Source organism: Motacilla alba, chromosome 1 (genome assembly GCF_015832195.1).
Source record: "Motacilla alba alba isolate MOTALB_02 chromosome 1, Motacilla_alba_V1.0_pri, whole genome shotgun sequence".
Taxonomy (NCBI): Eukaryota; Metazoa; Chordata; class Aves; order Passeriformes; family Motacillidae; genus Motacilla; species Motacilla alba.
Window position 1 is genome coordinate 26,164,539 of NC_052016.1, and position 22,271 is coordinate 26,186,809.

At 39.7% G+C, this 22,271-nt stretch overlaps 1 protein-coding gene across 1 annotated transcript; it reads left to right on the top strand.

Moving 5' to 3' along the window:
• Positions 1-17,574, top strand: CEP97 (centrosomal protein 97). Its single transcript, XM_038141176.1, has 11 exons — positions 1-266; positions 2,470-2,612; positions 3,471-3,629; positions 4,026-4,127; positions 4,614-4,727; positions 5,605-5,771; positions 6,893-7,057; positions 8,867-9,000; positions 9,439-10,192; positions 11,212-11,287; positions 12,025-17,574. Exons 1-11 carry the CDS (start codon positions 215-217, stop codon positions 12,736-12,738), a joined length of 2,580 nt encoding a protein of 859 aa, XP_037997104.1. The 5' UTR covers positions 1-214; the 3' UTR covers positions 12,739-17,574.
• Positions 17,575-22,271: the final 4,697 nt, after the last annotated feature.

Genomic DNA, 22,271 nt, shown 5'->3' on the forward strand with positions numbered 1-22,271 from the left:
GGGCCGGGCAGCTCCGCCCCGCCCCGCCCCGGCTGCACAGCGGCACCTTCACGGAGTGCTCACCCGGCCGGGCTACCCCGGCGCAGCCCCGGACGCGGGACCCGCCACTTTAGCCAGCGTAGAGGGCGCAGTGCTCCCGTAGCGGAGCGGCCGGGCTCATCGGCGCTCGATTGTCTAGCGCTCGGTTGCCTGGCGGTGTTGTCAAGCGCGGGGCATGGCGGCAGCCGGCGCTGCGGCCGGGGCGGGGGATGAGGCGGCCGGAGCGGGTAAGGGCAGCCCCGGACAGGTGCTGGGGGCCGCGATGTTGGGGGCTGCGGGTCCCGGAAAACGCTGTGGGCGCTCGGAGGGGTGCGGGGGGCTCGGCACTGTGGAGGCGGCGGCACCCCCTCCTCTCGGGGTGAGGGGCCGGCTCGGCCGCTCCGCTGCCGCCGCTGTCAGCCGGCCCCTGAGGGCCCCCGGGCCTGGAAGCGGCCAGGGCGGCGCGGGGCGCGGAGGGCGGCGCGGACACCGCTTCCCGCACTGAGGAGCGCCTCTGGCTCGGGGCAGGACGGAGCGGCTGTCCATCGTGCTGGAGGGTCCCGCCGCCTTGTAGAGCCTTTATAGGCCAGGATTTACATGATATAGGGCCCATTTTCCCTAGAGGGGAGGGCTGAGAGGTTTTGGGGACAGCGCCACTTCTGAGGGTGTTGTTCCTTGGTTCCTGCCAAACGAGAAATAAGCAATTTTGAAATGTTTTCATGGGTCCTGAAAGCCTTTTAGGAAAATCTCGTTCCCCAGGTATTATATCAATGAGTCTTTATAGAATGGAATCATACTAATTTTGTAGAGTTACGCATGTATATATTATTCATGCTGTATACTGAATTGCCATGCTTAAGCAAGCCAACTAAAGCTTGTTGCAAGAAGGACAGACGATGTTGAAAGAGGGGCCTATGCTTCTCTGAATCTTGACGGTGCTCATAAAGGATACCCCCGGACAGGGAGATAACACCAGCACCCCAGGCCGTTTAAAACCTCTGGGAAAACCTTCCTTTGTCAGCATTATGGAGAAGTGATTATAGCAAGTCAGACTGCAGGGATGTCTAGTTCAATAGCAAAGCAGGTGGATGATGTTACTATAGAAATACAGGTTCTTTGCAAATAATTGTATGTGTTAAGTAGCAGTTGGATCATGTTATACTTGAATGCTGGAAATCTATGAGAACTGTGTGTAAAGCCACATTCCAAGTGTCCCAGTTTGAATGGGACACCTCACCTGCATGAATAAAAGGATTACTCTTGCAATTCAGTACTGTGGGTCCTTGCCTCTCTCCTAGATTGGGGGGGCCAGTTGTGAATTTTTTTAACAAACCCTTGGATAAATGAGCAGATGCAAAGTTTGTCTGGTCAATTAAAGTGACCAAGCAGTTGCAGAAGTGACTGCTTGAATGAGAAACAAGTGGTACTTTCTCTCTGAATGTGCAAAGACAGGAGTGTCGTGGTTGCTGGCTCTGCCTTGCTGCTCTCCAAAGCTCTTAGGGCAACCGTGGATTTGAAAAAAATGATGGGAATATACAACGTCATCAGACATCCTTTTTAGAAATGCATGTTCTCTAGCTGACAAAATGGTACACAAAAAATGTTTGTCTCCATCCATAGTGTAACAACCATAAAAACCTATAAACTGTAATATTAATATGAGCATCATATTAGGGTGAGAACACTATTTGGGATATATTGCTGAAAAAGGAAGCATTATTTACTGAACACATATTAAGAGAACAAGAAGCACTACAGTGATGTTTGTACATCAAATACACAGCAGAGGCTCCATGTATGAAAATTATTATGATTATCAGGTGTCACTTTGGGTATACTAGTGATTCAAGCTGCCTGTAGATAGCAAATGTTTGCCTTTTCACTTTATGTAGTGACCCTTGTTGCATGGAACATTTGAATTGTGTGTTGCATTAAGTAAATGGTATGCTAACCCATTTACAGTTAGTTCCTCCCAATACCCCCAGTACTGTAGTATGGCTGCATGAATAGCTTTTTAGTTTAGATAGAGTGCTTACACATAATTAGTTGTCAAGCTGCTCAAAACTTAAATTCTCTGAAGAATTTTAAAATTTAGGTTCTTTTGAGATTTGGTGTTTTGAGGATCACACCTTTAAATTTAGCTACCAGAATTTTGCTGCATCTCCCTTCAAAGGATCTGTTGTGACTTTCCCAGAATTCTGCCAGAGTTTTTAACTGGGACAGTGTCTGGTATGAAAATCTTCCAGTAAGTGGATCAGTTACTCTTAAAGTATTCAAGCTGAAGTAATTTGCTTCAGTTTTACATGGAAGAGAAAGTTAATCCATTTTTCCAAATTATCTGCATCTGTTATAAACCAAGTCTTTTTATCTTGCATTGCTTTTCCACTACATGTTCTCATATATAAGCTTTGTGGTGCTTTTTTGTTGTTTTTTTCTCCTTTTTATTTTAAGGCTTGGTAGTCAACTGCTCAGGTCAAGGATTGCAAAAGCTGGGTCCAACCTTGCCCTGTGATGCTGATACTCAGACTCTGATTCTGGACAAAAATCAGATAATTAAATTGGAACACTTGGAGAAATGCAGGAATCTGATGCAGGTCAGTGTTGCTCGATTTGAAATTGTTATGTAATTGAAGTAAGCTAGCACTTACTGTCTTCACAGGAAAACAAATTATGGCTGACTAAGGTAGAAAGCTTTGCGTTCAGTGGAGGTCTGCAGTTGATAGTGGAGGGGCTGTAACTAAAAATGAGCTAAATAAATCTTAATGGGGGAGGGACATCATAAGAACACTTAGAAAAGTCACTGATAACTCAAATTTTGATACTTCTTAGCTTTTGAGTACATGAGCTTTGTAACCTTAAAAATGACTTTGTATTATCACTCAACTTCTAGATGAAGCTGCCTGATAACTTCTACAGACCAGCTACACTGAGCTGGCAGAAGTGGGGTTTGTTGCTACAACAAACCTTCACCACACTGCCAGCTTGGTGATCATGTTACTGAAGTGTGTGTCTAGTCAGGATTTACGCTTTCAAAAGTTAGTGGTTTACAGTCCTATTAGCACAGGACCTGTTTAAGAATTGTGTGAAATACATTTTGTCCTCTGCCATATTGACATTAAGTGCAATTTTACAACAGGAATGGGGCAACAATTTGCACGATGAATTGGCAATTCTGATATTACAACCTTATTTTCATATGACACAATTCCTCATTCTTTTTCCTTTATTTAGCTGTTGCTAGGAGAATTTCCTCTTAAGTTTGTGGAGTGAGCTGTGAGGACACATGATCTTTGATCAGTAATTTATTTCCTGGCTCTTGCACTGGTTTTTTTTGTGTCATTTACTTGAAAATAAAGTATGTAGATTGAACAAGTATCTGTTCGAGTAGATTTATAACTACTAGAAGTAAGAGCTTAAAGTTAAAACTGTTTATTTCGTGTGTCCATCTGCAGCTCTCTGTAGCCAACAACCGTTTGGTGCGAATGATGGGTGTAGCAAAACTGACCAAGCTCCGAGTGCTCAGTTTGCCTCATAATAGTATTGGGTATGTGGAAGGCCTGAAGGATTTGGTGCACCTGGAATGGCTGAATTTGGCAGGAAATAACATTAAGGTAAAGTATTTAGTCTGTTGCATTCACCAGAAGCTTGTGTTATAGAAATTTGGAAAATGCTGCAAAGAAATCTGAATATGTTTTGATTGGAGCAATGTTAATATGTTGTGTCTACTGGCTTATGAAATAGAAGATGGCAGCTTTTGGAGTAGAGTTGTCTAGGAAAAAATAAAAGGTTTGATATCAAAATGAAATGAAAGTAAGGAAGTAGTCTCCAAAAAAGGAAAAAGAATTATTATCTTTAAAATAAAACTGTATTAAAACATGGTTTTTATTTTCTGTTACTTAGGTAGTGGTTTTTTTATCTTTCAAAATAATTTATAATTATTGATACCTGGTTTTATTTAGTAGCGAAAAAAGGGTTACTGTGAGTAACTGATTTCTTTATTTTTGTAGGCCATTGAACAGATCAATTCCTGTCTGTCTCTTCAGCATCTTGATCTGTCAGACAATAACATAGCCCAATTAGGTGATCTCTCCAAGCTTACCTCACTGAAGGTAGATGTTTTATCTGTTTTTATTGCATTCTATACACAAATAAATTTGCTTTGAAAATTGCTGCCCTTAGGCATTCACTCTTTGAACACTAGCTCTTAGAGCATTTTAATTCATTGACTGTAATTTCCAGAGGGAAGCATGTAGATATTCTCTTCCTTGTTTTGAAGCTGCAGGAGCTGAGGCAGTGATTTTTCTATAGCCACCCTAATGATTTTGATAAAGAAATGATGGTGATATCTTCTTCATAACTGTTTGTTCTCTTATCTCCTATCATGGATCAAAACAAAACATACTTCTAACTCTTCCAACATGCACACTGTAGAGAAAAACGTTTCCAAATACTTTTTTTGGTAACTGTGACCAGAAAGTCTTACTTATCCTTCTTTTGCAATGTATTTTTGTCAGGTGATGCCTGAAAAAGAAATCTGTGGGTTTTGATCAAACATTCATTTCATCCTGTGTTCATCATGAGTTTTTATTTTATAGACTCTGTTGCTACATGGAAATATTATAACTTCACTTCGCACTGCCCCTGCTTGCCTACCTCAGAGTTTGACTATGTTTTCTTTGGCAGAAAATGAAATCAGAGACTTAAATGAGGTAAGGTATAGAAGATAGATCACCTTGTATTTAGGTAGACTGAAAGAAAGAAGTTGAACAATTTTTTGAGGTTGTAACTGAAAATGGGCTCTCTTCTTTGAAACAACCCAACTTTTAATAATTTAATTGTTTATATGTAATAACTATATTTGCATTAGCGGCATGAGCTAGTGGTGTCTTCTTAAATTTAGTCTGGAAAGAAATTTGCCTTTTTTCTGTTATGTTTTTGTTATTCAAGGATGTTACTTTTAGGCCTAACCTTTTCTAGTTATCTGAAAGTTGAAAGCTGAGCTGATTAAAAGCTGCAGAGAGCTTCTGCAGCTCCTGGTATTTAGAACAGAAGTTTGAATTGCACTTGTTGCCACTGACCTATTTTTCAAACTGTGCAAGAGAAACAAATAATCTGTCTGTGACTTTTGTCTTTATTGCTTTGTTTGTTTGATGTATTGTAAGTAGCAGCCAAAACTCTTAGTTGGGATTTCATGTAGGAAGAAAATATTTTGGTAATCATTTCTCTTCAAAATGGGACAGGGTTTCTCCAGCCTTTTGGCTTGCCTTTTTTTTTTCCTTTGTTTGTTTTCAGAATCCAACAGCTGTTGTAGTAAACTGGATTCATACTACAGCTTTCTATACATAAAGCCCCATTCCCAAATTTTAAGAAAAGGTAATACTTTTCAAGGACTAATAGCATTTCCAGAAGAATTATTGGAAAATGGCAGTAGCTGATAAAAGGTCCTTTGTAGTCTTTTGTGTTCAAAAATTGAATGTAATTTTTAATTTATTTGTCATTCTGTTGTTTTACACGTGCTGTCCAGCTGTAGTTAGGAGAAATGTGGAATGTTTTGCTCAGTTAACAAATGTATTTTGTTTTCTCGAGGTTTCTTTCCTGGCCTCTCTTCACCATTTGGAACAGCTGTCAGTTATGAACAATCCTTGTGTGATGGCCACACCTTCTGTCCCTGGCTTTGACTACAGGCCTTATATTGTCAGCTGGTGTCTGAACCTTAAAATTCTTGATGGATATGTGATTTCTCAGAAGGAAAGGTGACATAATAGTATTATTAAATCTCTAAAATTATTACATGAAGTTTGGCTAAGCTAAAATTGCTTTAGCTAAATTTTTCACCTGTTACACTGGAATTATTATTTAGTTTGCTTAGACAGAAGTATGAAGTTAAACTTTTGTTTTATTGCTCAAATCACAGAAGCACTTCTGCAAAGCAGAGCTGTGGTAGCAGTTCATCAGTGGTCTGGTACCCTTTCTTTACAGCCTCTTTGACTTTGCAGAACGTGACAATCAGCATGAGTTAAAGCAGTTGTCTTGGGGGAAGCTCAAACTTGCCCTTATATAAGCATGATTTGCGTGTGCATTTCTAGATTTGGCTTTTTTTTTGTTATCAGTTAGTTAAATGTTATTTTGCTCAAATCACTTGTTAGTGTATCACTGTGCTCATTATATCACTATGATATCTGCATGACAAAGTTCTTGACATCAGAACAGCCCAAGCATAATGCTTATCCAGTATAAGCACATTCCATTCCAGGATTCCTGTTACTAAAATAAAAAGGTGCCCTTTTTTGGTCAAAGGTAAACCAATTCTATTTCTGTTTCACCATAACATGCTATGACTTTCCAGGAAAGTTGCCTGTTGGAATTCTAGAGTTCTTTTTCATGACTAATGGGATGTTCTATATTAACTATATTATTACATGTAGATGTGTTATATTAAATAATCTCAGGCAGAAATTAATTTGAAAAACAGACTTGTTGAATACTTCTTAGCAATATGTGCTCTCTGTGTCTGTTTTGCTTGTTTTTGTGAACTTCTCTGTTTCTGTGAAAGCCTTGCTGATAAGTTCATTGAGACAAATACGTTTTCAGTGCTCAAAGACTACACACAAAGCAGAGACTGCACAATTTTGGACAAGTGGGTTTTTTTGTTTGTTTTGTTTCATCGATGCTTAAGTGAATTAGTACATTATTTATTGTTCTGATAATGACATTGCCAGTTTCCCTGGGCATTGCACATGTTCTAAATCTTGCTTAGATTTGTAGATTAGCTCTTTGGTACCCACTACAAGAACTGTAGTGAAAACAGAGTTACTGTTTCTATGCTGTTTGTTAATGGTGCCATTTATTAAACCATTTCCCCCCTTCCTAACAGCTTGAAAGCAGAATGGCTCTATAGTCAAGGGAAAGGAAGGTCATTTCGACCTGGGCAGCATGTTCAGCTGGTTCAGTACTTGGCTACTGTTTGTCCTCTCACCTCTGCATATGGACTCCAGACTGAAGAGGATGCCAAACTGGAAAAAATACTGAGTAAGCAAAGGTGAGAACTTAGTTTCTTTCTTAGAGAATGTAATTGAGAACAGATAATTATATATCTGATGTGTTAGATGTAGTAAGATTTCATTTTAAGTATTTCAAAGTAACAGTGAGGACTGGAGATGCAAAGTGTCATGGAGGTACAGGATGTGTCCTAGATGGGAATGAGAGGCAAGGCAGCAGCAGCAGGAGTGTTTTCATGCTTTCTGGGCCATCTAGGGGAAATTTCCTTTGTATTTTTCAGTCTGTGCTCTGTTTCTGTAGGACACAAAAAGTAATTTGTGTTAGAACTGTGATTAAAATAAACTATGCACTGGGATTTTTTTTTATTGCCACACAAAAAAAATGATGAAAACTTCAAAAAGGAGCTTAGCTTTGGTTCTAATTGTAAATGAGGACTATTGCGGTACACTGGTGTATTAGCCACTTTTTTATTGTTGAGATGTTCTTTCATGGTTTTAAATTTAAAGTTGTCCTCTGAGGGGCACTGTTCCCAGTGATTCATTTGTCCATCTGTATCTGTCATCTGAGGTCTGTCAGCAGAGGCCTCTGGAGAGCCTGCTGGTTCTGCCAGCAGTAGTTGTGTTGCTAAAGTCTGTGCAAATAGATGAATAGAGTTATCATGGTGTGTTTCTTGTCCATGTGAGCTGGTTAGAAGCCAGAAAACAAAGCAATACAGGTTGTTCTATTCCCCAGGACTTATTGACAAACCTTTTCTTGCAGAAAGAGCAGAAAATTCAGCTCCCAGGAGTAGGCTACCTAAGTGGCAAAGTGTGGTTAAAAAGCTGAGCAACAAAAGTGTTGTAGTTAGTAGAAGGGTATCTCATCAAAAGGGAGCAGCATGTGGAAGGAGTGACTGCCCACTTTGCAAGTATAGATTGGTCTCCAGGAGGAAATGATAGAAATGTTTTAGTTGTTTCTGAGGAGAAGGTGCAGTCAAGGCATCTTGATCTTGGAATCTCTAGCTAAGTGCTCTAGCATTCACATGTTTCTGGGGAAAATTCAGGAAGTTGTTCTGCTAAATACAGCACTTCAAAAATTAAAAAAAAAACCTCAACAACCAAGCCAAAAAAAACCTAGTAGAAAAAGCAATCCTCCCAAATCCTCACCTGTATACATGCACATGCATATATGATTTATTGGACAGTTTGACTTTGTTCTCTGTCTCCTGAGCTTTTAATTTAGCTGGGCTGAAACAACCTGTGTGTTCTCTGAGTTTGTAAAGGATGATTTTTTTTTTTTTTTTGTGGCAATATTACTTGATTTGTAGTAGGATTTCAGGCTGTTAGTAACAGGAGCACCTATTCCTTGATTCACTCACTTTGAAATGTGAAAGATACTCCCACTATTTCTCTAACTCCTCTATACCTACGCACATAATGTGTTCCACTTTAGACACTTAAAATACCTGCATGCCTTCTTTGTGTGTAGAAATATGTCATGGTTTTCAGTCTATAGTCAGAATTGCATGTTGGGCTTTTTCTTGTTTTTATTTGGTTGTGGGTTTGTTTGTTTGTTTGTTTTGGGTTTTTGTTTGTTTGGTGGGGTCTTTTGGGTTTTTTTTGGGTTTTTTTTCATATAATGAAGAAAGAGGGGCTGGAGGAAGGGGAGCAGGAAAAGACTGCAATTTCCTACTTTTTGAGTAGTTCTGTTAGTGTCTTGTGTGTATAGGAGTCTGCATAACAAGCCTCTCCTTTAGAATGTCTTGATCACTTGTTTCTTTTGAAATAGTTCATAGTTTCTTTTAGATGTTTTCTGTACAAAAGAAAGTTTAAATGAAGCATAAAATCTGTTGTTGGCACTCTGTGCTTAGACTCCACCAGAGGCAGTTGATGCATGAAAACCAGAGTGAGGAACCACATATATCTTCTGCTCCCAGAAAAACAGTGCCAGTTGCTCATGAACACAGTGGCCTGGCCCAGCCATCACAGATGGTTCTTGAAAAGGGTGAGTAGCTTATCTACACCTGTGATCTAACCTGTGGAAAAAAAAATATTTTTCTTTTGAGCATAGGTAACTTTGTGGAAAATATTTCAGAACAAGGCTCTGTTATTTTTTTATTTTATTGAGCTAGTAGGCTGGTTAGGTGAAAAACCCAATCCATCAAAATAAGAGTTACTACTTTGACTTTTGCATTTTATACGAGTTTATTCTCCAAGGAAGTGCAGTTTGTGCAATTTCTTGTACCCAGTATTTGCCAAGTTTGGATGTTACTGTGGTAAATATTGTCCTGATACAGCAAAAATGCTCATCATTACTAACATGTTAGATCATCTTACCCACTCAGGTGCTGTCAAAACCAAATTGGGAATCCCTATGAAATAAATAAACTATTAATATTATTGAAATACTCTAACACTCTGATGTGCATTTCTGCCTATCTAGAACCTGTCATCCAGAGGAATTCTTGGGTTGGACCAAGTGCAAACAAGAACACTTTTCTTCATGAAAGAAGCTTTCCCAAGGAGCTGCACCTCGAAGATGTACAGACAGATGAAGACAAACTAAACAGCAGCCTTTTATCCTCAGAGTCTACTTTCATGCCAGTTGCTTCAGGGTTGTCTCCAGTGTCTCCTGCTTCAGACCTGAAGCTACGTGGGATCAGTTTGGGCCTAGAAGATGATGATGATGATACTGTGATTGAAGGTCTGAGAGATATTAATATTAGGGAAACAGCTAAAAAGCAAGAAGCTTTGTCTGTTACAGGAGAGCACCCTAATAGAGCAGCAGGAAGTGTGGAAACACAAGAGAATATCAAAGAAATCCTGCGAGTGCCTGCTCCTGATCTGGTAACAGCTGGCCTGGCTGCAAAGAGTGGCAACTCTGTAGGGGCCTCTGAAGGCCGAGTTCTGCACAGTCACCCCAGCACCTTGTTAGATGCTGAATCAGGAGTAAAAACTCTTTGTCCTGACCAGATGACGGAAGAAAGGTCTGGTTCAGTGACTGTGCAAGGTGCAGCACCAGCTGATCAAGGTGCAGCTGAACTGCAAAGGATGACTGAAGCAGCTACCAAGCTTCAGGCTTCCTGGAGAGGATTTTACACGAGGAACCACCATCCTCGAGCCAAGGAAGTACGGAATGAAATTCGACTACACAGAATGCAGGAGCACATAATTTGCTTAACAACTGAAATAGAAAAGTAAGTTGAGATCACACTGTGTATTTGCAAGTCTGTCTGAGTATAACTATCATTCCAGAGTATTTCAGAACAGATACAGATGATGTAACTACTCACAGTAGAACCTAGCATCAGAGACATAAAACTGATTACATTACAGGATCAGTTCCTAACTAATTAAAACTGTTTTGCACACAGCTGTTCATACTCTCAAAGTGCCTTTTATAAGTAGATTGGGATAGAACACATTTTTCTATTCCTATTTTAACAGGACTTGCATATTTCAAAATAGAAATTGCTGAGTGGGATTTTTTAATTTGTCTCTCACAATTAGAGTCTATAAATCAAGTGTCCATATTGAGAGTCATTATTCTGTTGGGGGTAAAAAGAAGAATTTTCTCTACCTTGTATGATACAATTTTAAAATGTGACTCTGTGTTTGGTTCTGTTTTAATTTTTGATCCTGTGAATCCATGTTTGGAGAAGATCATGGTCAAAGTTCCTCAATTTGTAAGCCAAAAATTCTGGATTTACTTAATATCTTTCTGGGTCAGTCTGAATCAGTCAGTCTGACAGGCTCTTTTTCTTCACTCTCACAAGTGACAAAAGCTCTGTAAATCAAATAGAGTGCTCAGTGAACCTCTAGAAACTCCCAGTGCTTACACATCATACTCCATCCATATATCTGTGGGACAGCATAATTTGAAATGAAGAAGTACTATTTGGTGTATGGGAGGTGATAGTTGTGCAGGAAAAAATAAGAGCTCAGGTTCAATTTACAAAAAGACACATTTTTGCCAAGCCAGCAAATGTGGTGCAGTAAAAGGAAGCAGAATTTAAATGCAACTGAAAAAGAAACTTGAAGTCAGCAGCTGGGTATTTATGGCAAGCCAGACTGCAGTAATTTCTTAATGTTAGGCTCTGTTGTATCTTTCAAAAGTGCTGTTATATAAGTAGGCATTTTTATATGCTCTTGTTGCTCTTGTTACCCAAATGTTGCTTATTTAAGCTGCATAAATTTTGGATGTGTGTTCTTGCAGACTGAGAAAAGAAAGAGAGGAAGATAAAATGCAGAGGCTTGTACAGGAGGAAGCTATTAAATTTCTTTGGAACCAGGTAAGTAATTTTAGTCCTCTTGTTTTTCTGCTTAAATGTGAATTTGGAATTCGAATTTGAATCTTCCTGTATGTGAATTCTCATTATTTCTTAGTGTAGATCCTGAAGAGACAGTCAATATGGTTCAGTTTTTCCAATGATTTGAGTGGTTTAATAGACTCTTACTGCTGTGTTGTCTGCTATACTGATATTGTGGGGGAAAATAACCCTCAGAACATTAGTGCAAGAACACTGTTTTTATTACTGAAGACTAAATAGTGGCCTGGTGTGAGAAGGAAGACAAAATGCAAGAAAAGCTAAATAAACATAAGCAGGACTCTGAAGAATTATGTGACTAGTAAATGCCCATGGCAAATGAAATGATGTCAAGCTGTGTTGCTTGTGAGCAACTTATTTTTGAGGCAGGAAAGTTGTTAATACACCTTTTAATAAGCTTTTCTTCCAAAAGTAAGGTTGTTTTCTTAAAAACAGATAAATCCTTTCTGGTTTTAAGAACAGATGGCTTTTTCTTCAGGTACTTGAATTGGGAGCTTGTGTGCTCTAACAGTGTTTGGCATGTAGGTTTAAAAGCCATGATTTCACAGTGAGAAGAACAAAATTTCCCTAATGATGTAGGAAAGCTTTTGTTTGTCACCTGGTCTGGATTTTATACTAGAGCTTGGTTGCTGAATGCAAGAAACCCACTAGAAATCAAATTACATTTAGGTGCATTTCATAATGAATTTTTCTCTATACAGGTTAAATCCTTTCAACAATGGCAGCTTTCAGTGATGCAGAATTTAGGTGGTGCTGGGATCCCTGCAGCCAATACTTTATGTTCATCCAAACCACCTCTTCAGTCGTCCACAGTGGAGCAAGAAACCCCACCAGCTGTTAATTCTGCTTCGTTAGTTCCAGCTAGTGAGGATGATCTTCAGGAAAAGTCTTCGCTGCAGTTCCCAGATTCTGGCTTTCATTCTTCTGCGGCTAATCAGACTCGTGCCAGTGAACTGTGTAGTTTTGAAAAGAGCTTAGCTGAAGGAAGTGAGAGCTCCCTTTCAATGGTAACCATCAAACAATGTGGCAATTGTGTTTTAGCATGTTGTTCAGATGGAGAGGATGGCCCTGGGGAGTGTGGGCAAAGTAAAGAGAGCTCTGGTAATGTGCAGGACAACAGACTGATAGAACAGTATTTAAAATCTGTTCAGCAGCTGGAAGAGGCTGATGAAGACACAGATTGCAATGAGGAAATGGAGGGCAACTGTCTGCAAATGTCTGTGTCAGCAGAAAGCCAAGATTCTTCCTCTGACACTGTCTCTGTAGAGCTCCCTCAAGACACATCTTCCCCTGTCAGAGGTGAAATCTGTCAGACACCACCAGAAAGCTACAAACTGAATTCAGGAATAGTAGAAGGGAAGCAAACAGACTGTGATTCTTCATTTCAGATGCTGCATGTTGGGATAGCTGTATAATAGGATCATTTCCACAAAGGACTAGGGATTCCATTTCACTTTCTTTTTCTTTTTCCTGTTTATACAAAACTTATTTTTCATGTGTGCTCTTTCAGATTTTGACTCATGTTATGAATTTATGTTGTAATTATTTGATTGATGTTGCTGAGGATTGACACTAACTATGCTAACCTGAAACCGGCAAAGTTCTCAGTGACAATCATTATGCACTTTATTTTCAAACATAAAACTGGTATCCTAATAACTGGCCTCCATTAAATTAATTCTCAAGATTGGGGAGTGGATGGTGGTGGTGGTAGTGTTTGCTGTAAATTCACTTTGGTGAATGTATTTGTGAGTATTTGTTTTTTTTCCTGCAAAGAAAGATTAAGTTCTTATTTTGCAAAGAGAAGAAAACAATATGGGAAGAAATGGAGTCAATACAGGCAGTATATCCTGTCATAGGCAGGATACAGCCACCTGAGAAAGATGAAAAGTTGCTTTTCACATTTCTTCCGACTCAAACAAGAGTAACTTGGTCAGTGTATAAAAGATGCATTCCAGAAAACCAGTGTCCGAGTCAGTGACTTTTTGTAAATAACTTGAAGCTGCTGGTGAGGAATTAGGTCATTTACACACACTCTGAAACAAGGACTTGCAGGAGAGAAACCTCAGGGAGCTTCAAACAAACTTTGACCTTTGCTTGCCCTGAGGTTGAGTTTCCCTGCCTTCTCAGGTAAGACTCAAAATGGAACCAGTAGCAGCCAGGACTAAGTAAGAATTTCAGAAGGGCATGTGATTTGGGAACGTCACTTCAGGACTGCCCTGCTGGGTTATAGCAGCAGACTTGGTGGTGTATGTTTTGCTCCACTAGGATGCTAATGTCTGTGTGGGATTTGGATTTGCGTGGCTTTCAAGACATTAGTGAGTTTGATGCATCACAACTACTTCTATCTACAGGTATAAAAACTAAAAGCACATGCCATGACTTAACTATTTCCTGATATCTCTGTTCGATTTTTTGGTTGGTTTTTTTTCCCCTGTATGTCCACTAATTGACATTTTAATGAAATGTGGATAAAAAGTTGTATATCTTCCCTGTTAGCAAATATGCTGAGATACCTAGGCTGTGCTTTCCACTTAAACAGTGGGAAAGCAGCAGGGTTTGTATCTTACCCAGCCATTGCTGTGTTGTGTTTTTTAATGGAGAACCATTGGGTATCTTAGTATACTTCAACAGTGACAAGGGAAATATGTTTTGCCATCTGATTTGTGATGGACAATAGTGAAATAGTTGTTGATGTGATTTACAGGGGTCAGTTGCATTTTGCAACATGTACTGGAAGCCCAGTGTTGCAGTGGTTTGCTAATGTTTACTTCTCAGTTACAAAGACACATGCTTACTGTAATTCTCTGGATCCACAGGTTAACTTCTGATGCTATGGTGTAACTAAAACCAACTAGCACTCTTTTAAAAGAACTCTTATGGCCATGTTACTGTGTAAAATAATTTAGTTTTTGTGAAAGCTTTGGTTGCATGTCTGCTTTTGGTTCCAAGCTGAAATTTCCCACTACTCAGGAGTTTCGTATGAGGCCAGTATCTGCTTGAGGCCTCAAAATATCCTTTATTTAGAACATAGATGGTGTATTGGACTTGTACCAGCCATGTTGCCAGTGGTGAAGCTCACCTTGGAAGAATAAAGCTTACCTCTGTGTATAGAGTAGCCATCATCTCTTTTTCTCCCACCCCAAAAAAAGTTCTAGGGCACCAGCTTCTCCGAAGAGCTGTCTCTGCAGTCAGGCTTACCTTTGACTGTGCCTTGCATATATGGAAGCATTAAAGAAAACCCAGAAGAACTGAGCTGGTAGGTTCTTAATGTGCTGTCTTTCTGACTGAATGTAGGCACAGCACATTTGTAGCATGACCATATTCATAATTAGATCTTGGAGCGCAGTTGTGCTTGGCTATTGAAAATGGTACAGGTGCATTAATGTATCACAACGTCTGATTACCTGGGCAAAGCAGTGTGTAGTCCGCAGGATCATACCCTTGTCCTCTGGAGGTGCTGAACTTTGCTTTAAATCTACCGTGCCTGGGGATCTGCAGTTCATAGGACTTAGCTCTTTGAATGTCAGTGTGTTATATAAAACTCCCAAACATCAAAGAGACTTCTTTGCATATTGAGAGAGGAATTATTTCAGTCTTTGAAACATTTCTGGATCTTGCACTCTGGAGGCAGTGGTCAGGTGTAAGTTCTTTTTCATGGCAGAGTGCTTTATTGCAAGACCTGGAAGAAACTAGATCACTGCCTGGATAACTATATTTCTCTTACTGGAGACACTGAGGGAGCAAATGTATTTTGCTGTTTTGGATTGTCACTTTTGCTGCACAATTAGAGGTGAAACAACTTTAATTTTGGAGTTGTCAGAGGGAGAAGACTTGGTGCAAGTAAATTTTTTATGGAAGCCCTAGATGTTTCTTGATATTTCCTTTTGTTATTAGAACTTGCAAGCACAAAGACAAGACAATTTGCTTTAAATAATGCCGAGGTCAGCTGATGTCCTTATTAATGTGTAACCTGTATATACAAAAATGGTTTTATGCAGGTACAGCGAAGCATGTACCAACAAATATTCAGCTTTATCTTACTTTTTTTTTGGGAAACAGTGAAATACTAAAAAATTTTTTTCTAATATTCTGAAAAGTATCTTGCATGTGTAGAAGATGAGTTGCCTAAATATAGAGAAATCAAAGAATGGTGAAGTTTTGGATTCGTTTTTACAGGGTTAAATGTAATTAGTTTGTATATACAGAAAATATTTTCATCCTGACCATTAAAATACATACAGGGAAAGACATAATGAGGGATACAGTGGAAAAATAAGGAGTAAAAATGGATGTATACTTAAAATTGTCTTCTTTCAGCCCCATTTTGAACTCTCAAAAAATCATGATTTGGAAGTATCATAGTTTAATATATGGCTTAGCATTTACTCATCTTTGTTTAAGTAAGTTTCCTTAATCTAGGTATGTAATATTCTTTTAGCTGGACAGGGATGCAGAGTTTTCCTTTGGAGGTGATGGAAATTTCATAAAGAAATTGGGAGGCATAAAATACATCTGAAACTTTCCTGTGTTAATATTGTATTCTTTCTTTTTGAAAGGCTTCATGATCAGCAGAAGAATGTACTTTGTAGAAGAAGAGGTTATCTCTTGTGTTTTGTCCTGGGCTGATCCTCCACTGTTAGTGGGAGAGATCACTTGGTTATTTGCCAGGTAATCTTGCCAGCTCTGCTGTGAGTACAGTTGAAATGCTTCTTTAATTTGCTTCAGAAAAGTCAGATAAATATAGCTCAGACTATTTAAACTGCAACACACAAGTAGTTTTGCCCAAATGCAGTAGCTGGCACATGAAAGCCTGTTTTTAGCTAGTCTGTGGTAGAATGACTCTTTTGCCTCTTTTTCTGAAGGCTAGGACAAGTGGTTCTATATACCATAAAGCAAGAAGGCATTAAGACTGCAAATTTTATTTAGCTGATTCTAAACCACAAATGTCCTTCAGCAAATACTTGAGAAAATCCTTGCTAAACTAAATTGCAGAAGCCTAATAGATGTTGGTAGTTAAGTTTCTCAAACAACCATATGTTCCATGATTTGCATGCAACAGTTTAAATAATGCACTTAGCAGCCAGTCTCTATATTAAAAAGTTGGGTTTTTTTCTGAATAATGTTTGTATTTGAGCTTGCAAACTGTTCCTGGTTTTTTATGAATTTGTATGTATTGTCTGAAGAATTCCGATTTTTGTTTCTACTTGTAGCAGGTTATCTGATGAACAAAAATGGAATATATGTTCCTTTTAGATTACCTGGGTAATTTTTACTGCACTTGATGTTCTAGTGTGTCTCACACAGATACACTTTTTCCTGGATAAAATTGTAGCAGTTAGGGGAAACTGACTGAATGACAATGAAATGCAAGAACTAGTCAGTTCCCTTCTAGTGGAAAAGACACCCTTTTTTTTTCTCCTCTCCTGTTATATTAACTTATCCCCCTTCCCCCTTGAGGACTGTGCCACCCAAATAAGTATGCATCAAGTATTCATAAAGTCTTTCAAAGTGTCTTCTTTTAATAGTTACACTTCTTTTTTTCCCAGATTGGCTTTCTAGAACAAGTTACTGAGAAACACTTCCTTTCTATGTACCTACCAAAAAGTTAGTCTGTCGATTTTTAATGTTTTCTTTATTAGTAATGGAAAAAGCACAGGATCCCCTTCTTGTAAGAACATAAACCAGTATTTATCAGGAAAGGTGCTTTATCTCTTGGAAAGTGCCATGCCAAATTTTATTGTGCAAGAGCTCTCAGTAAGAATCTTTTTTTCTGGCTTCATTGCATTTGTAAGTATATGGGCCAAATTTATTTGTAGCATAATTCTACTGAATTAATTCTTTTGAGACTTTCACAGTGCTATTCTACCTCTAATCTAGAATTTGAGAAGAAAAGAACAATTGGGTATTGGTTTGTCTCTCTATTTCTTGCTGTTTTCTGTGAAGAATAGTGGGTGGTTAAATTGGTACAGTTCATATATTTTCTATAAGTGTTTACATTTTGGATTTGTTGTTTCTTAAGTATTTTGTTTGTATTGCTGAGTTTTGAATTTTAAATAAATGATTTGTACATTTATTGAAAATTTTAAGGTGTATCTTATATTGACTTTTATGGTTATAGTCGTAATCTTACAATTGGAGAGCTCTTCTGGACATGGGAAGCTCAGGAATAGAAAGCAAATGATGACAAGATAAGCATTGGCATTCTTTACTTGGCACAGCTGAGACATCTGATGGCCACTGTTCCAGTGCCTAGGACAATAAGAGTGTGTAGTAGGGTATGTGAAATGAATTCACCAACGACCCTGAAAGTGGTCTTTGTGATTTGCAGACTTTTGTTTCCATTGCTGGCCCTCTTTCTTGTTCTTAATTACTTGCTGTGTTTAAATTAGAGATGTGGCAGTATTCTGTACAGAGTTTTCTAAAGAGAGAATTAAGACTTAAGGGCTTATCAAGAGAAACACATTGCAACGTGTGGTGTTGCCTCTTTTGATTTGGTCAGATACCTGCTCTCTTCTTAAACGAACCAAGGCTAATTAAACATCTTTTAGGCTTTAACAAAAAGAAACAGCCGGGTTCAGACATACATGAAAGTCATGTTTTGCTGCAACACAGTTCTCTGAAAGGTAAAAAAGAGCACAACAATAACAAAACTGAAACAACATAGCTAACTTTGTTTTCTCTCAACTTGTAACACGTGGAGGTTTGTAGACATTTTAAACTCTTTACTATGTGTTTCTACTTCATTACACCAAAGAAAAAATTTTTTTTTTTTTAGAAATGAATACCTCATCCCTGGAAGTGTTCAAGGCCAGGTTGGGTGGGGCATTGAGCAATCTGGTCTGGTTTCTGCCATGGGCAGGAATGCCTCTGCCCATGATAAGAGAGTTGGAACTAGGTGATCTTCCACCTCATTCTAGGACTCTATTTAAAAGTCAAAAATAGGCATAGCTAAAGTAACTCCACTTCAGGTCTGAAAAGAGAAGAACAGTGCCCTTTTCTTTTAAAGGCCTTAAAGTTGTACTAGTAAGTTTAAGTGCTGTGTGTTGTAGGGATAGTAAACCATAGCAGTTCAGAGACTCAGGTCGAAGGTCACTCTTTTATTCATATTATAATATGAATAAAATAATGATCCTCGCTTTCATTCATATTTGTAATAAGATCAGACATTAAAATCTTTGGCTAGATTTGGAAAATAAAGGGATGGCTAGTGTAGAGGCCCATTTTGTTCAAATGGAAATAGTTACTTTTAATTTTATGGCTGAAATCCTTACCTATGCTAGGACTTATTGGGCACCCCAGCCCACTTGTTTGTGGGGTGGTGTGAGAAGCAGGAAAGCCCTTGGCTCTGTAAGCACTGCTCAGCAGTAGCTAAAACAGCGCTATGTTATCACACTGTTTCCAGCACAAATCAAACACAGATCTACCATACCCCTTGTGAAGAAAATTACCTCTCTTCCATCTGAAACCAGTATATCTGTTCCTTCTGATATGTCCAAGATGATATTCACAGAGGGAGAGAATATCAGAAAATTGTGCTCATGATGCCCAAATCAAATGAGTTGCCTCTGACTTCTAAGATGCTTTAAATTGTGGAAATTGAGAAGCCCATGAACACAAAGGATTCTCTGGAAAATGTGACATCTGATGCATTGTGTTTAAAGTCTTCATGTGTTGGACTGAAAGCCATAAACCATTAGAAAAGCCTAAACAATTCTCAGACAATGTACTGCTGTGAGGAGCAGCAGTCTAGCAGTCAGGGGTGTTTACTTAGCATTGTGCTAAACTGCATTCAAGCAGCAGCCTTTGGGAAATCTCTTCCTATCCCTTGTTACACCAGCTGAAGTTATCCAGTACCTTGAGCATTAGCAGCATATTTTCTGGTGTGGGAAGTGCATGGAAGATGTGCTGAGCAGCTTACTACTGCTTGTGCCTTAGAGTCTGTGGGACCTGGGGAGAAACAGGAGACACTGAAACTCTACAACCAGGATTCACTTTTCTTCTTTCCATCAGTAGTTCCTACAGCCCCTTCAACCTGAAGTTTTGAGCAAATGCATGAGGTGTTGGAGCCCATGTTTTCAAGACTGGCTCTCCAGCTGTCTTGTACTGTTGAGCTCTCCAGGACAGAGATGCACTTGTCCTCTCCTCGTTGCAGCTTGCTCATTCCCAGGCTCAGTAGTTTTACAGCAGATTGGCTTTCCTGTTGGTCTCTGATTCTTTGGCTTTACTCACAGATATGGAAAATTTTTAAGCACATGAACTAGATATTATTTTACTAGTAGGACAGGTAAGCTACCTTTATCTCACCTGCTTTCTCATATTCCTAGCTGCCTGATGCTTTCCTTCCTTTGGTGTAGCAGTGTCAGTGTTAAACTGACAGGATCTATTCTGGGCAGTCTATGGCTGAGATGGCTGTGGCCATGTCCATTGTCTGGTGGTAAAGTAGAAAGGAAGACCAGGAAGAGTTTCTCTTAGTCCCAAAGGTAAGCAAAGCCACCTGGAAGAAATGGAAACCTGTGTTCCTTCCTGCCTGTCCCTGGAGTGGGAATGCATCACAGCTGCTTGAGGCAGCTTCATGGAAAGGCTGATGCCTACAGGAAAGTTTCTCTGTACCTTTTGGAAAAGACTTGAGGAAGTGGTAAGATGATTCTTCTAGCAAAAGTGTTATCCCTTTAAAGCATTAGAGGATGTGAAAACCATCTGGATGGTGCCAGGTCAGCAAAAGAGTTTTTCCAACAGTTAAATAGACCTTACTGTTGTTATTTCTGAAACCAGGGGCCATGTTGAACTTGTGTGCAAGATGAGAGTGAAACTCACTGTTCTAAGGACTGCAGAAGTACAAGACCTTGATGATTGTGGAAGGGAAAAAAGATTGGAGAAATGATATAAGGGTAATGTAGCAAAAGGATGCAGATCAAGGTGTCTATAGAAAGGGAACAGGTGGGTTGTGCTCTTTGCAGACTGTCCAATGCATTGTTTGTTAAATCTCACCATACTTCAGCACAAAAGCATGTTTTAGTTTGCCTCAGGGAGCAAACCAAAACATTCCTGAACACTTGCCTATAATCAAGAATGGACTCAGTAGTTCCATGTATATTATCAAAAATACTATGTTTTATTGATTATTTTTTGTAGATAAGAGAGAGAAGGGCAATGGGGGCAAGGGCCCAGCATAACTTCATCCTACTGCATATAATTCTGGAAAAAAATAAGGAAAGATTGATTATTTTTCATTATCCAGCTTTCTGTACTCAAATCAAAATAACTGGCAAGTGCTTCTGGTGTGATAAACAAGGAGGGATGTCAGGTGAGCAACAGCTGCTTCAACTGTACTTTTTTGGCACTAATGACATTTAGATGTTGCAGGGTGATGAGGTGGAACAGACCTCACTAATGCCATTGACTCTCAAATAACCCAAACAGCCTTTTCATGGAGCTTTTTGTAGAGCATGGGGGCAAATGCAGAGTAATTGGTTTCTGGCCTCTGTGCAAAAGGACTTACCATGTTAGAGATTAGAAAGGCATATTTAATTCATCATTAGGTCTTCATCAAGACTAACTATAATGATAATTGAATAATTTATGGAGAGGAGTAGTGCGGGGATCACTTCCCATCTCTGAGGGGAGGTGGAATGTAAAATGTGGCAAAAGATAGCATAGCAGTACCTATGTCCTTAGAAGTGACAGGTGTTCTCACTGTTGTCACCTTCCATACTTTCACCCCCAACCTCACTAGAGATTTATTAAGAGATGGGATAATGCTAGGCATTTGGCACACAAGTAATGCCTTAGGTTGCACTTTGAGCTGTAGAGTTTGTAAGGGGATTTGATGCATTGCATGGCTCACGAAGGAATAGTGAAGAGAAATGAGGCTGCTGTAGAACTGATAGACTTTGTATATTGAGAGGGGAAAAAAATCAGTACCAATTATCTTTCAAAATATTGTCTTTTTAATGTGTTCTGCTTGTACAGCAGTTGGCTTTCAATTCTTGACCTACAGTGTATAATAGAAATAAAAGCTGGTGCCTGTTGAAATTTTGCTTTCTATCTCTACCAGGTAACCACTGTTGTAAGATGCAGAAAGGAGAAAAATAGAGGTAAAATCACTTCTTCAAAATAGCTATGGCTGGGGCAGAAGACAGAAGTAGGCAATTTCTAATGGCAAAACTACTGTGTTCACAAGAATATTTCAGCTGGTCTGTCTTGTTTCTGGTTTTAAGCAACCCACATATTCCTTAGTAAAAATAAGCTCAAGCCCTTAAGCTGTACTCATACAAAGAACTTCTGGCAGGTGAGTGTTTTGGCATTCCCAAACTTATGCAGTGTTTACAGAACTAATTGCAGATGTCCTGCAGATTGAACGTGCCACCCGGCTCTGATGCAGGGTGCAAAGCTCAGCACTGACTGTGTGCATGTCCTCATCAAGCATCTTGAAGTCCTGCCCTCAATGCAGCTGCGTTTGCCCAGTTCTGCTGTGCTGGGCCGTGTCTGTATCCCCCGCTCAGCCCCTCCAGCTGCTCTGGGTCCAGACTCTCCTTTCACAACCTTCTCTCTGTCCAAGACGCCGCCTCTGCTGCTTCCTGCTCCGTTCGCCTTCAGACTCGGCAGCGTTTGAGCTGCGATGGTTCGTGTCAGAGCCTTCTCCCTTGGCTGGGGACCATGGTGATGCCACCCAGGCCACAGTGCTTGGCTCCGGGCCACCCTCCCCACATCCTGCTTTCTTAGGCTTCACCTGCCGTGGCTTAAAAATTACAGGGGCGGTGGTGTTGTTTTTGTTGAGTTTTGTGTCTATTTCCCTTTTCATTGCCCCTTCTCGGCACAGAGGCTGCGGCAGCTGCCGCGGGGACAGAGCCGGTATCGGGGCGGGGCGGGAGGAGGCGCGGCGGCCGCTGCTGCTGTGTGAGGGGCGGGCAGGAGGGAGGGGCGGCGGGAGCCGGGCTTTTACAGC

Excerpts from the sequence above, each read along its gene's own strand:
- CEP97 (XM_038141176.1), top strand. The coding sequence starts at position 215 with ATGGCGGCAGCCGGCGCTGCGGCCGGGGCGGGGGATGAGGCGGCCGGA. Across the intron at positions 3,630-4,025 it reads TGGCAGGAAATAACATTAAG|GCCATTGAACAGATCAATTC; the intron begins GTAAAGTATTTA and ends TTATTTTTGTAG. Across the intron at positions 5,772-6,892 it reads GTGATTTCTCAGAAGGAAAG|CTTGAAAGCAGAATGGCTCT; the intron begins GTGACATAATAG and ends CCTTCCTAACAG.